The sequence below is a fragment of the Podarcis pityusensis genome (genome assembly GCF_964106645.2).
Source record: "Podarcis pityusensis genome assembly, chromosome: 2".
NCBI classification, from domain to species: Eukaryota; Metazoa; Chordata; class Lepidosauria; order Squamata; family Lacertidae; genus Podarcis; species Podarcis pityusensis.
This window is the reverse complement of record NC_138029.1, coordinates 23559419-23573907: the sequence shown is the minus strand read 5'-3', so window position 1 is coordinate 23573907 and position 14489 is coordinate 23559419. Positions and strand designations below refer to the sequence as shown.

The 14489-nt window shown below is 43.5% G+C and overlaps 1 protein-coding gene across 1 annotated transcript in view; it reads left to right on the top strand.

Annotated features, from left to right (window-relative positions):
- CACNG1 (calcium voltage-gated channel auxiliary subunit gamma 1) overlaps window positions 1–8522 on the top strand; it is a 29604-nt gene extending 21082 nt beyond the window's left edge. The window contains exons 2-4 of the mRNA XM_080995078.1: window positions 430–504; window positions 4967–5104; window positions 6847–8522. Coding sequence (XP_080851204.1) covers window positions 430–504; window positions 4967–5104; window positions 6847–7073 — 440 coding nt within the window. The 3' untranslated portion in view covers window positions 7074–8522. The remainder of the gene's footprint in view (window positions 1–429; window positions 505–4966; window positions 5105–6846) is intronic.
- Window positions 8523–14489: the final 5967 nt, after the last annotated feature.

The window sequence follows — 14489 nt, the reverse complement described above, 5'->3', positions numbered from 1 at the left end:
GTGACCCTCCAGACACAGTCCCAGATTTACAGAAACCATCCCAGTTTCTGATTTGATCCCAGAATGTCCCACTTTTCCTCAAGACGTCCCTATTTTCACTAGAGAAATATTGGAGGGTATGCGACCCCAAAGCCAAGGAGATAAGTAACTATACAACCTTTAGAAGACATCTGAAGGCAGCCCTCTATAGGGAAGTTTTTAATGTTTAATATTTTATTATGTTTTTATATCTGTTGGAAGCCACCCAGAGTGGCTGTAGCAACCTAGTCAGATGGGTGGCGTACAAATAATAAAATTATTGTGGTGGTGATGATGATGGAACAGGATGTCCTATTTTCATCGAAGAAATGTTGGAGGGTATGCTTCAGCATTCAAGGGGGGGGGGGAATGTGCCTTTATCCATTTGCCTTTTCTTTTGTTTCCCTCCAGAACGCAACTGTTCCTATTTCACACACTTTGTCTCAGGAGAGAGCACAGAGATTTTTGAAGTGTCAACACAAAGAGGTAAGGAAAAACCGGTAAGGCGGCCATCTTGTTCTCACTACAATATGCCTCACACAATAAATGTCCAATTCAGGAGGCATGGAATGTGACTCCTCCTAAATACAGAAAGACAAAATGGGCTGCAATGGGAGGCTTTCCAGGGATACGATTGGATAACACAGTTCTGTGGAGTTAGTTGAAAATTCATATGGTGTAGCTACATAAAGGTTTAAGCTGCAATCTTATGCATCCTTACGTGGCAGCAAGCCCTATCGACTCCATGTGGCTTCCTCTTGAGTCGACATGCAGAGGATTGTGCTGCTAACTGGACTTTCTAGAGCTGGGGACAGGGTTCATAGTCACAAGTAAAATTTTGTTCTTAATAGTACTGGAAAGCCTTTCCCCCTCCTATACCTGTGTTCTTACTACACAACATATTTTGTCTCACTGTATCTATAGTGTTTAGCTATCTTACTGCTGTTATTTTGGATTTTTAAGGTCTTTTCTTGCAATAAAATTATTTTTAAAAAATTAAAAATGTTCCTCTTCTTTCTATCAGCAGCCAATATAGCTCACTCAGTCTTGAGAATGGGGAAGGGACCCTCCACAGTTTGTTGATGGGGATCAACCTGTTGACCTTCATTATCTTTTTCAGTAGTAATATGGCATCATTACTGCTAAATTCAAGTACTTTTACTATGGCTATCTGATAAAAACTGCCTTAACTATACACATGGGTAACTTTTATTATGTTTCAGAATAACAATATTTTAGGGTGGTATTCTTCTCTTTTTATATTTTATTTTATTTTATCTTATCTTATCAGATCTGTGCTTCTTCCTCCACGCCAGCCCAACATCTTATTTCTTAATTCTTCAATACTATATATGTTAGCATGATGCAAGCAAAAAAATGTTTGCAATTTTTATACAAATCACTGTTTTAAACCCCATGAAAGCTTGTTGCTGCTGCTGCTGTTGATAGTAATAATAATCTTAATAATTACTATAAAAATACTAATAATAATCTGAAGAGTTTCCTTCAACCTTTATGCTTTAAATCATAAACATTCTATGCATAAAATCTGGATTTCTGCACACATTTATTAGCTGTTTGCACACTATTAGAGGCATCCATTTGATCTCAAAAGCATGTCTATCCCATCATTATTCACTTCAGAGGAAATCCTCAGAGTGCACTGCTAAAAAAGTTTTGTTTTTTTAAGTGCACAAACCATCTCAAATTCATTTTTCAAAGATGTTCAAAAGCATTTCAAATGTATGTCAGCCTATCCCAAGTGGAATCAACCTGTATCAGGGCCAAACTAGATATGATGGCAGCAGTTTAAACTGGAGGGTTACGGAGGAGAAATGTGCTCAGTTCACATTTTAATGCAAACCTACCTTATTTGCCCACCCCAAGCCAACGCATGAAACAAAACACAGTTGTCCTGTTGTCAGGCCTCGGGGAAATGGCTTCCTCCCTCCCTTTGGCCATGGATGAGAAGAACAAAGCAAAAATAGTCTCCTCCGAGTTAAAGAGATTTTAATGTTCACAGCGAAAGAACAAGAAGTCCATTCTTGGGGGAAAGGTGCTTCCAATTAAAGTTTCCACCCACTTCACCGCGAGCCACTCCCGTCACTTTCTCATCTGGCAAGCCTTATCTGCTCTCCATGACCTTGGACTGATCGGTTGGACACCTTCCAGCGAAAGGGAGTCTGTTAATTCTCTCTCCCCCTGTTCTTCTTCTCCTAGCTGTTTCCCACTCAGTTCTGCCCAGCTGTTGTCTTCCGAACTATGCCCCTCTGCAAACCACTGCTCCAAATCTATACTGCTCCTGGGCAGCTTCAGGATCCTGGTCAGAAGCAGGGGGAAGGCGAGGTCCCCACCATTCCTCATCAGAGTAGCTCCCCTCAGCCTGGTCGCTGACACCTGTGTAATGTGCATGTCTCAAAATTTTGCAGTGCAGTTCTTCTAACCCCCCGCCCCCCCACTACTTGACAAAAATACATCTTATAATGTATGTTAGGGGAAGGTATTCACAAAAATGCATATATCTAGTGAAAACAATGTACAAAATGCGTTGTATTGGGGAAACCTTGTTTGCAAAACTATGTGCATATTTACAGGATAACAGATACAGTCATACCTCGGGTTGAAGTTGCTTCAGGATGAGCGCTTTCGGTTTGTGGTGACTTCCAGGTTTCGCCACTTGCGCATGCGCAGACGCTAAAAATGACATCACGTGCATGCACGGAAGCGGCAAATCGCGACCCGTGCACGCGCAGACGTGGGTTGTGTTCACTTCAGGATGCGAATGGGGTTCCAGAACAGATCCCGTTCACATCCTGAGGTACCACTGTATGTGCAAAATAAAAATGCATAAGGGTTTTTGGGCAGACTCTTATTAGGAAACTGATGTGGGGCAAGCTGAACTTTTGGGGAAATGAGTAACGGACATGGACAAACTTGCTTGGTGCTTATTTAACACACAGGACTGCCCAGGTAAGGGGACTCCGGCTGCAATTGCAAAAGTGGTCGCCAAGTGGGGAGGGCAGAAACCGCCCACTGTCAAAGGTCTGCCTCCCTCAACTTCTTTGCCTCCTACAGCTCCTCTCCCGTGGTGCTTTTCTCCAAACTTAGGTGACTTCCAGTCCCGGAGTTCCTCTCAAGCCCTTGAGGAGAAAACTGGGGCTGTAAACTGAGGCAGATGGCTGGGTTCTGCACCTTTCACTGGGGTGCCATTTTTGCTGTTAAAATCAGACGCTGCCCTTTTTCCCCCTATGTGATATGGGACAGAAAAACATGAAGGAAAATATGTAATCAGAAAACAACAGATTAAAGTGAAACATGTTTGCCATTTTGCAAAAATCAGTGTACTTATATTGGAGCCAATTAGCAGGAAAATAACCTTCAAGATTTCTCCTAGATTGAACAAACGGGGAGTGGGGCATTGCAACACTTAAAAACAACATAGAAGGCAAATATCAGCCACTGTAATATTAATGCATGGCTGTGCGTGTTAAATATTAAATATATCTGCAAACTAATGCAATATGTAAACAAACCTCTGAATTATTAAATTAACATATCCATCCTTTCCTTGCTCAGACATTGGCTTGTTTGTTTGGCTTCATAACATAAAACATACTTAGCTTAGCTATGCAGCGCAAGAGTGCTGACCTAAAGCCTTGGCTCAAAGAAAACAGAGCTGTAAGTGAGATCGGAAGGAAATGTCCCAATCCTGAGCAATATGAGCTTCTCAAACTGCAGATAACTCCAGTCCTGGTCGGACTGCACTGCCAATAAGTTTCCAGGCTCAATAGACCTATACAACATTGTTGTTGTTTAGTCGTTTAGTCGTTTAGTCTGACTCTTCGTGACCCCATGGACCAGAGCACGCCAGGCACTCCTGTCTTCCACTGCCTCCCGCAGTTTGGTCAAACTCAGAACACTGTCCAACCATCTGGTCCTCTGTCGTCCCCTTCTCCTTGTGCCCTTCATCTTTCCCAACATCAGGGTCTTTTCCAGGGAGTCTTCTCTTCTCATGAGGTAGCCAAAGTATTGGAGCCTCAGCTTCACGATCTGTCCTTCCAGTGAGCACTCAGGGCTTATTTCCTTCAGAATGGAGAGGTTTGATCTTCTTGCAGTCCATGGGACTCTCAAGAGTCTCCTCCAGCACCATAATTCAAAAGCATCAATTCTTCGGCGATCAGCCTTCTTTATGGTCCAGCTCTCACTTCCATACATCACTACTGGGAAAACCATGGCTTTAACTATACGGACCTTTGTTGGCAAGGTGATGTCTCTGCTTTTACAGTGGTACCTCGGGTTAATAATGTAATTCATTCTGGAGGTCCATTCTTACACAACCTTAAACGGCTCAAGAGGAGGGAGGCCAAGAGGCAGAGATTAATCCGGCTGGGAAAGCGGCATGGGTGTCTCCCCCTACTGTTGTGACAAGCTCCCCTCCCCCCGTCTCCCAGAACCAGGAGAGGGATAAAAAGGGCAGAGGAGAAGTTAGATTCATGCTGATTTTGTCTCAGATTGCTTTAGGAAAACCTGGAGAGAAGGGGACTTAGGCAGCTGTTAGGAGGCAGGGACCTTCAGTCTGAGCGACTGCCTCACTGGGGCAAGACCTCCCGGAGGTAAGTTGCTATGCTCATTAGGCCTGACACTCCTGTGCAGATCCTATTTTTGCTAATAAGGAGTTAACTCCAACTTTCTTGGTGTGATATGCTGCTGGCTTGCTCTTGTCAGATAGACATGAAATGTCAAAACATAAACTATCAATTAATGAATGAAATAATAAATGAGATAACAACTGCACATGGAAAGCCTTGGACTGTCATAAGCCTTCACCACCACCACCACATATTCTTAATGATTTTTATTTGCTTTAAAGGAATTCTGCAGGACCAATGCGGCTGGAAGAGTTGTCTGAAGAGAGTCATCATTTTTTCCCTCTGTTTTGTCTTGACAGAATACAGCATTTCTGCAGCTGCCATTGCCATCTTCAGCGTTGGCTTTTCCATCATCGGAACTATTTGTGTCCTCTTATCCTTCAGGAAAAAGATGGATTATCTCCTAAGGCCAGCTGCTATGTTTTACACCTTTTCAGGTAGATCATCACACAAGGGGGTAAATGGATGCAGATTTCATGGTGTGATTCAAATTCAGGGGAAGATAGGGGGAGCAGAATGTTGATAAAGATTGAAATAACGGAGGGGGGCAGATTTGAGTGGCATGCCAAAGAAGGAAACAATTACTTTCACCTGGGAAAGAAACATACTGAGCTAGTTCATTGCTCTTAATTTCCTCTTGGTGTAAAACAGAGACCACATATTGGGCTCCATTTGTAAATCTGCCTTGTCATTGCATGCTGGTTCTGCTAAGCGTACTCAAACTTCTCAGGATATGTTGTGATTGTTTATTCAAGCCTCTTGAAGTCCTTAGTTATGTGCCTTTCACTTCCCTGAGCAGCTAAAAGTTACCAAAGTTTGCCTTCTTTCTTGGGAGGAGAGCTTGGTCTTGTCGTAATATTTCACTTATTTGCAAATATAGAAGTGGAGCACAGGTAGAGACAAGCAGCTTAAGACAACCAGCAAATCCACTAATCTTCATCAGATCCCCAGAGAGCCACTCCAGCATCCCAAGATACCTGCCAGCCTCCAGCTAGCTCTCTGTCACCATCTCTCCTCTTGTCTTAAATGACAGCTTCTTGTGTTCCTTTTCTCTCTTGCACAGATGCTCTCTCTCTCTCTCTCTCTCTCTCTCTCTCTCTCACACACACACACACACTTCTCTTAGCTCAGTGATGGCCAAACTTGGCCCTCCAGCTGTTTCGAGACTACAACTCCCATCATCCCTAGCTAACAGGACCAGTGGTCAGGGATGATGTGAATTGTAGTCTCAAAACAGCTGGAGGGCCAAGTTTGGCCATCACTGTCTTAGCTGATGGGCGGGGAACACCTTCCTCGGACTCTGATGGGTCTCTCACACAATCCTCCATTCCTTTAAGGAATTTTTTTCCTGGCCTTCCTGAAGAAAGAAAGAAAATTTTGCTGGCAAAGGCTATGGCCAGGCCAGCCTTCACAGCTTTTGTTGTGTGCATGCATACACATACACATGTGGCCTGTGTGCATGAGCACACCCAGACTCACAAACGCACAGAACATGGAGGATAAGGCTGTTGAAGGCAACAAATCATATTGGCTGTATCCCACTGATCAGAGGTAAAGGTAAAGGTAAAGGGACCCCCTGACTATTAGGTCCAGTCGTGACCGACTCTGGGGTTGCAGTGCTCATCTCGCTTTATTGGCCGAGGGAGCCAGCGTACAGCTTCCGGGTCATGTGGCCAGCATGACTAAACCGCTTCTGGCGAACCAGAGCAACGCACGGAAACACCGTTTACCTTCCAACCAGAGCGGTTCCTATTTATCTGCTTGCACTTTGAGGTGCTTTCGAACTCTAGGTTGGCAGGAGCAGGGACCGAGCAACGGGAGCTCACCCCGTCACGGGGATTTGAACTGCCGACCTTCTGATCGGCAAGTCCTAGGCTCTGTGGTTTAACCCACAGCGCCACCCGCATCCTGATCAGAGGTAGCATGCCTCAAAATGCCAGGTGCTGGGGAACAACAGCGAGATGATGCTATTGCCTTTATGTCTTGCTTACGGGCTTCCCATAGGCATCTCTGTGACAAGCAAGTGGTGCTGGACTGGACATTCTATTCTATATTCCAGCAACGGTGGGCAATCAGAAAGAAGACGTTGGATTCAGCTAAGCCCAAAACCAATTAAGATCACGACAGCGAACCCTGTTTGTCAGCTGTTTACAGCTTTTCCTTTCTTCCCTCCCTCCAGGCTTGTGCATTATCATATCCGTGGAAGTCATGAGGCAGTCTGTCAAAAGGATGATTGACAGCGATTACACGGTCTGGATAGAGTACCACTACTCGTGGTCCTTCGCCTGTGCCTGCGCCTCCTTTGTCCTGCTCTTCATCTGTGGGATTGCTCTGCTGCTCATCTCCTTGCCTCGCATGCCCCAGAATCCCTGGGAGACTTGTATGGATGCCGAGCCAGAGCATTAAGCCACTCCGGGCTCGGATTGCCACTTAAGTAACATCCTATCCCCCTGCTCTGAGCATGCATACGGAAAGGTCAGCTATATATATAGATATTATAAGAGGCCTCCAGGAGACAGTGTAGGATGACTGAAGAATCTGTGGAGAACACTTGTTTGTGGAATCGAAGGGGGAGGTTAAATACAAAGCATCGTTCATTTAAAACAAAAAATAAAAGTGTTAAGATTACTGGCTCCGGAATCGTGTACAAATAATTGTGCTCTGCGGCACTATCAGTTTGTAATATGCCCAATGTAGATGAGGAACGGATAGCATTAATCCACTTGAATGGAAATGTGCATTTAAGAGAGCGCTTTTGTCCATTTTTTTACCCCACCCAGCTTCCATAAAATATGAGGGGGAAGCAAAAAAATACAAGGCATATTCTTGCCTTCCTCTGTGAGTTAACCATATTCTCCATCTCTATCACTGGATGAGGACTTGATTGGCGAATGACTGTAAATAATGTTACAACTAATCTGTGGAATGTACGACATCATTAAGCGCATAACAATAAAAAAAAGATTTTGGATAATGTCAGGGTGGAAGAGTCTTCCTAACCACATTACAAGCACCTTGCTGTTTAATGTCAGCTTTTGTGATTTTATTTGAGCTCAGTGAGACATCTTGACTGGGGGAAATGGTGAAATCACGTTTAAAATTGTATTCTTAGGATTGGAGGGCTGCAAGCGATCTCCTCCAAATCTAACTTTTTCTAACAAACTGACCCCATATACTCCACATCATGCAGTGTAACAAAGCAGATCACCACGTTTCACCAAGGAAGAGGTGCCACTGAGAAGACAGAGAATAAATGTAGGAGGCACTGAAGAAATGACTCTTTCAAAAAGAAAAAGAAACACACACTTTTAGGTTGATGTTCCTTGAACATCATCAGAACAAAATGTTCAGGGCATTATTCTTTATTTAAGCTCTGAAAATATCTCAAGCCCTGCCTGCCCCCATTTTCAAGGGACATAGAACACAAACCCGGTTTTAGTTTTGACATACAAAGTCCCAAACAATTTAGGTGCAAGCTATCTGAGGGAGAACTTTCCTCCATACTGACTGTTATGTACTGAGTTGAATAGGATCCAAACTGCAGCAGTCTGATTGGTCCTAGAACAATAGGATCCAAATTGCAGCAGTCTGATTGGTCCTAGAACAATAGGATTCAGAATGCAGCAGTCTGATTGGTCCTAGAACAATGCAGCAGTATGATTGGTTGGCAGGAACCACCCAATCATGCTCCAGATATAAGTGAATCCACAACCTGATTGGCTTACAGTAGAATTCCAGAATTAGCCAATCATGTGCAGCCCATTGTGTAAATAATGTATATAAAGCAGATACTTTGAGGGGACTTTCATTCATTCCTCCTCACCACTATGAGCTGAATAAAGAGCATGAAATCACTTTGTGACTCTGAGTATATTTCACTGACCTACCCAATCACCGAGGTTTTCCAGTGAGGCCTTCCTGGTTGCCTTACTACCTTGAGAGAACTGTTTGGTGGTAATGCAGTAGAGGGCCTTTTCGGTAGTGGTGCCCTTGTCAGAATGGCCACTCCATTGAGTTAAGGCAGGCACCAACTTGGATCACATTTCAGTGTCTGCTAAAAAATAAATAATGTATTCCCTCAGGCCTTTGATGGATATTAATGCCAGTTTAACTTATTAATATATTTGCTTTGGCCTAATGTTGGCTGCTTTGTTTTTTTCAGTAACTAAATGTTGAGGTAATATTACTGACTTTTTTGTACATCACCATATCCTCCAACATTTCTCCGATGAACACAGGGGCGTCCCATTCCATAAGGATAATTTTATTATTTATACCCAGCACATTTTACTGGGTTGTCCCAACACTCTGGGCAGCTTCCAACATATATAAAAACATAAAACATTTTTTTAAAAAACTTCTCTATACAGGATTGCCTTTAGACGGCTCGGGGGTCAGAAAACTCCATACCCTCTAGCATTTCTCCAATGAAAATAGGAATGTCCTAAGGAAAAGCGGGACATTCCAGGATCAAATTAGAAACTGGGACGGCTTCTCTAAATCAAGGATGTCTCTAGAAAATAGGGACACTTGGAAGGTCTGCATCACTACTACCACCTTGTGATGTTTACATGAATAGTGGTATGGAAATAGTTTTAATAAGTAAATGTAAAGGTTGGGATGTTAGTAAAGAGGTTTCTAAATCTGAGCCCTACCATTGTTCTACTGGGCCACACAACTTCTACAAACAGCAATATTCAACAATCCTTTATCAGGCTTAGCTGCTTTCCTCATTTTCCCAAAGGCTACCTCACGACATAACGAAGCTGCCTGTCACAATTTGTAAAGGGATTTTTCGCACATATCTATTTATACTGTTGGAAATTTAATTTAATTGCTACTATATCTAATTATATGGAAGCTGAACATTTATCCTGACTTGATTGAGAGAGACACAAAACTTTCCCTAAAAGGTAAACACAGTATCTTTAGCTAGAAGCTCAGTAGCTGTATGCAATATGAAATCCAATTTAAAGTGGGTTCCCTAATGTCCCTCTATCACTTGTCCTGGCAGAAAACCAGAGATTCTGACATAGTCAATATATGCATATAGTCATTTATATGTTGCGTCTCTGCCCAACTTCAAATTGTGTCACACTTCATTTTCATTAGTATAGCTATGTGTCAGCTGAGGTAAAAGAAGGTTGTGTGTTTGTTCCTCTCTACCTATATTTTTCTAAGCAACTATCTTGGCTTGGATTTAGTACTTTAAAGAGAGATTCAATGTAGAGTATACATGATGCATACCCTCCAACATTTCTCCGATGATGATAATAAGATTATTATGAAATAGGAACGTCCCTATTATCTATACCCCTCCCATCTGACTGGGTCACCCCAGCCACTCTGGGCAGCTTCCAACATATAGAAAAATATAATAAAACTTTTTTTAAAAAAAAAAAACTTTCCTATACAGGGCTGCCTTGTCTTCTAAAGGTCATATAGTGTTCTAAAGGTTGTATAGTTATTTACCTCCTTGGCTCATGGGTCACATAACTTCAAACCCTCCAACATTTCTCTGATGAAAGTAAGGACATCCTACCGTTTTCTCTGATGGAAATATGGATGTCCTAAGGAAAAGTGGAAGGGATGCGGGTGGCGCTGTAGGTTAAACCACAGAGCCTAGGACTTGCCGATCAGAAGGTCGGCGGTTCGAATCCTTGCGACGAGGTGAGCTCCCGTTGCTCGGTCCCTGCTCCTGCCAACCTAGCAGTTCGAAAGCACCTCAAAGTGCAAGTAGATAAATAGGTACCGCTCCAGTGGGAAGGTAAACGGCGTTTCCATGCGCTGCTCTGGTTCGCCAGAAGCAGCCTAGTCATGCTGGCCACATGACCCGGAAGCTGTACGCCGGCTCCCTCGGCCAATAAAGCGAGATGAGCGCCGCAACCCCAGTCGGCCACAACTGTACCTAATGGTCAGGGGTCCCTTTACCTTTACCTTTTAAGGAAAAGTGGGACATTCCAAGATCAAATCAGAAACTGGGACGGCTTCTGTAAATCTGGGACTGTCCCTGGAAAATAGGGATACAGTGGTACCTTGGGTTACCAACACCTCAGGTTACAAACACTCCGGGTTACAGACTCCGCTAACCCAGAAGTAGTACCTCGGGTTAAGAACTTTACCTCAGGATGAGAACAGAAATCGTGTGTCGGTGGTGCGGCAGCAGCGGGAGGCCCCATTAGCTAAAGTGGTGCCTCAGGTTAAGAACGGTTTCAGGTTAAGAACGGACCTCCGGAACGAATTAAGTTCATAACCAGAGGTACCACTGTACTTGGAGGGTCTGCATGGTGATGCCAGGTGACTTAATAGGCGGGTGGTCTTGCCCACTTGTAAAGGTTGGCCTGTGGGGGGGGGCAATAGCCAAGGAGGGCGGAACTCCTTGTGCATCAGCTGATTTGCAGGAAGTTCAATCCTGCTTTCTATAGGGTTCAGTGCTCCTGCCAGTTCCCTGTGGGGAACTCATTCAAGCATCCAAAGCAAACAGAACTGAATTCCCCACCCATCTGCTGATGCACAGGGAGTTCAATCCAGCTATATTCCTATCTGTCAGACGTGGGCAAGATGGGTGTGAATTGGGGGAACAGTCTCACTGGTCAAATGCGGAGGCCTGGTGAGCCAAATTTGGCTCGCACGCTGGAGATCCCCCACCCCTGAAGTAGATATAAACTCCTATCATCTCACATACTGCTCTAGTAACTTCACCTGTTCCCTGGTAGACCTTGGCTACTTCAGAGGAAGGAATGAGATAGCTCACATTTTGAAGTTTAAGAGAATAGAGAAAAGAAAGTAGGGGAAAGAGAACGAGGAAGAGAGTCTTCAAAATTCCCAACACACAATACTTAAACTGCTGCAGATATGGGGCGTAAACATAAAGAAAATTTTGGGGGAGAAAGCAAGGAAATGGCAGCTGGGAGTCTACTGTTATAGTTAATTGCTCACTTGAGATGTTGTGAGCCATTTTGGGCATGATTTTGTGGGAAAGTGACATACAGATAAACAGATGATGATGATGAAGCTGCCAACAAGTTCGAGTAAAAGCTGTAGCAGCTCAAAAATTATGAGAATATAGGAAGCATCTATTGTTTTGTATTGGTTGAGAAAATGGTGGAAAGCAAGACCCCATGTATATCAATGGATTCTGCCCTTTTTGCCTAGCCCTCCTTATTGATTTCCATCAGCCAACAACTGCTTTCTAAAATTCCATATGGGATTTGGTTTCCTTGAACGGGAAATTAATCGTCTCAACTAGCACAATTATACACTTTATAGGACAGCAACTCTTAGTATCTGACAGGCAACGCTACTAGATAGACTTGTTTGTATGCCCAAGGCATGCTGGGGCACTAAAAATAAGAACTAATGAACATGTTGACTGAATATCTATGCAGCCTTTGGCTGCGGTCGGGTCTAATTTTAAAATCACTTGAACACTGAGAATTTCTTAAGTACAGCTGTTTACAGGCAAAAGAATGAGGCGAGGAGAAAAATTCTAATGGCAATAGTGTGATATCTCAGAGCATATTACGTACTTGAATTGTGTGCTGCAAAAATTCCAAGCCTTTCCCTCTCGTAGTCCTTTTTAATGACTGCTCCAGTCATGTGATCAGTCATGTGCTTTGTCATCAGCCAGTTTTACTTTTGGTGACTCTGATACTTTGTCCCTCCAGCGAGGTACACGGAACCATCACAGAGATATATCAGGAAAACTTTTATATTTTTATATACCGGCAAATCTGCTTTTGCTACCAATGCACACTTGTCAGGGAGGCCAAGCCCAATCCCAACTCACAGGTGAGAGAATCTGGGAAAGCTATGTTTGCAAATACATTTGTCATGTGTGTACATGTACACATAAAGCATTTGATCAGGATACCCTTTGAAAACAGAATTGTGTGAAGTAGTTCTCAACATCTTTCATCTCTCAGTTCAACAGGCCATTATAATTATAATAATGATGATAATAATAATAATAATTTTATTATTTATACCCCGCCCATCTGGCTGGGTTTCCCCAGCCACTCTGTGCAGCTTACAGCACATAAAAATGGTGAAACATTAGACATTAAAATTTTCCAAATACAGGGTTGCCTTCAGGTATCTTCTAAAAGTCAGATACAGTGGTACCTCGGGTTAAGTACTTAATTTGTTCTGGAGGTCCGTTCTTAACCTGAAACTGTTCTTAACCTGAAGCACCACTTTAGCTAATGGGGCCTCCTGCTGCCGCCATGCCACCGACACACGATTTCTGTTCTCATCCTGAAGCAAAGTTCTTAACCCGAGGTACTATTTCTGGGTTAGAGGAGTCTGTAACCTGAAGCGTATGTAACCTGAAGCATATGTAACCCAAGGTACCACTGTATTTGTTTAGTTCCTTAGCATCTGATGGGAGGGCGTTCCACAGGGTGGGCGCCACTACCGAGAAGGCCCTATGCCTGGTTCCCTGTAACTTCAACTTCAACTTGCCACAAATTGTTCTACTTATACCTATCCATCCCCAGACTAGTTATTGTTGCCCTTCTGCCTATGACAATGTAGTGTGTGTGTTGATTCTATTTTATTACTTTCTATTTTATTATTTTATTATTGCTCTACATCAGCTAGAATAAAGGTTTAGCAGTAAGGAATTTCAGGCTTACCCCCTTTAAGAGGCACTATTCTGTCCCAAGACTAAGGCGCACAAAATCTGGCATACTTCCTTGTTCTTCGTTCAGTTTCCCCATCTCACATCATCCAGGTTAAATGTGGCCATGCTGAACCGGGAAAGTCTGTGCTCAAAATGTTAAGGGGGAAAACAGTAAGGCTTTCTTGGAGAGGGGACGTGTATCATTCAAAATGGCTATGTGGAGGAGCAATTTCCTCCAAATAAATGAGAATTAGGCCTACCCAAAGCAATTATCTTACTGAGAAATTCATGCTCATCTCCCATACACAACAAAGAACGGCCATTCCTTTAGGATATTCCTAATGACTGCTTGGCTGCTCCAGTCCATACCCACACAGAAGGATCATCCTTGAGGTGAACCACAAAATTCCATTGCCACCATCGCTCCAAACATTATCTTTATTGTTATTATTAATAATAATATACCATTTATACCCCGCCCATCTGGCTGGGTTTCCCCAGCTACTCTGGGCAGCTCCCAACCAAATATTAAAACACAATACAGCATTAAACATTAAAACTTCCCTAAACAGCGCAGCCTTCACATGTCTTTTAAAAGTAAGATAGTTATTTATTGCCCTGACATCTGATGGGACTCAAGCACCACTACCGAGTAAGCCCTCTGTCTGGTTCCCTGTAACTTCACTTCTCGCAGTGAGGGAACCGCCAGTGTGCCCTCGGAGCTGGACCTCAGTGTCTGGGCTGAACGATGGGGGTGAAGACGCTCTGTCAGGTATATAGGACCAAGGCCATTTAGGGCTTTAAAAGTCACTTTGGAGTCACTCACTTCTTAGCCGTGATGGCTGATCTATTAAAACAAACGGGGCACTGCAATCTTAAGTCTGCCCTCACACAGTATCTGCTTCTCCTGCCTTCTTACTTATATCCAGTCCAGGGGAGTATCACTGGCTCTCAGGTGCCTCCTTAACCTGTTGTTGCCCTTGCACAACCAGGAGGAGGATGGGAACCAAACTAAAACTGGTTTAGCTCTGTCCTTGGCTCCTACACTTGGCCACCCCACCTTCTCCCATTGCTCAACATGCAATTATTTTGTTCCCAGGCCTGCCATAGACAGGGATACGGCACAGGGCACAGAAGAACCAGAACATTATTGTTCCCATCAGGCTGATCTATACTTAGACAAGCAGTACTCAGTGAAA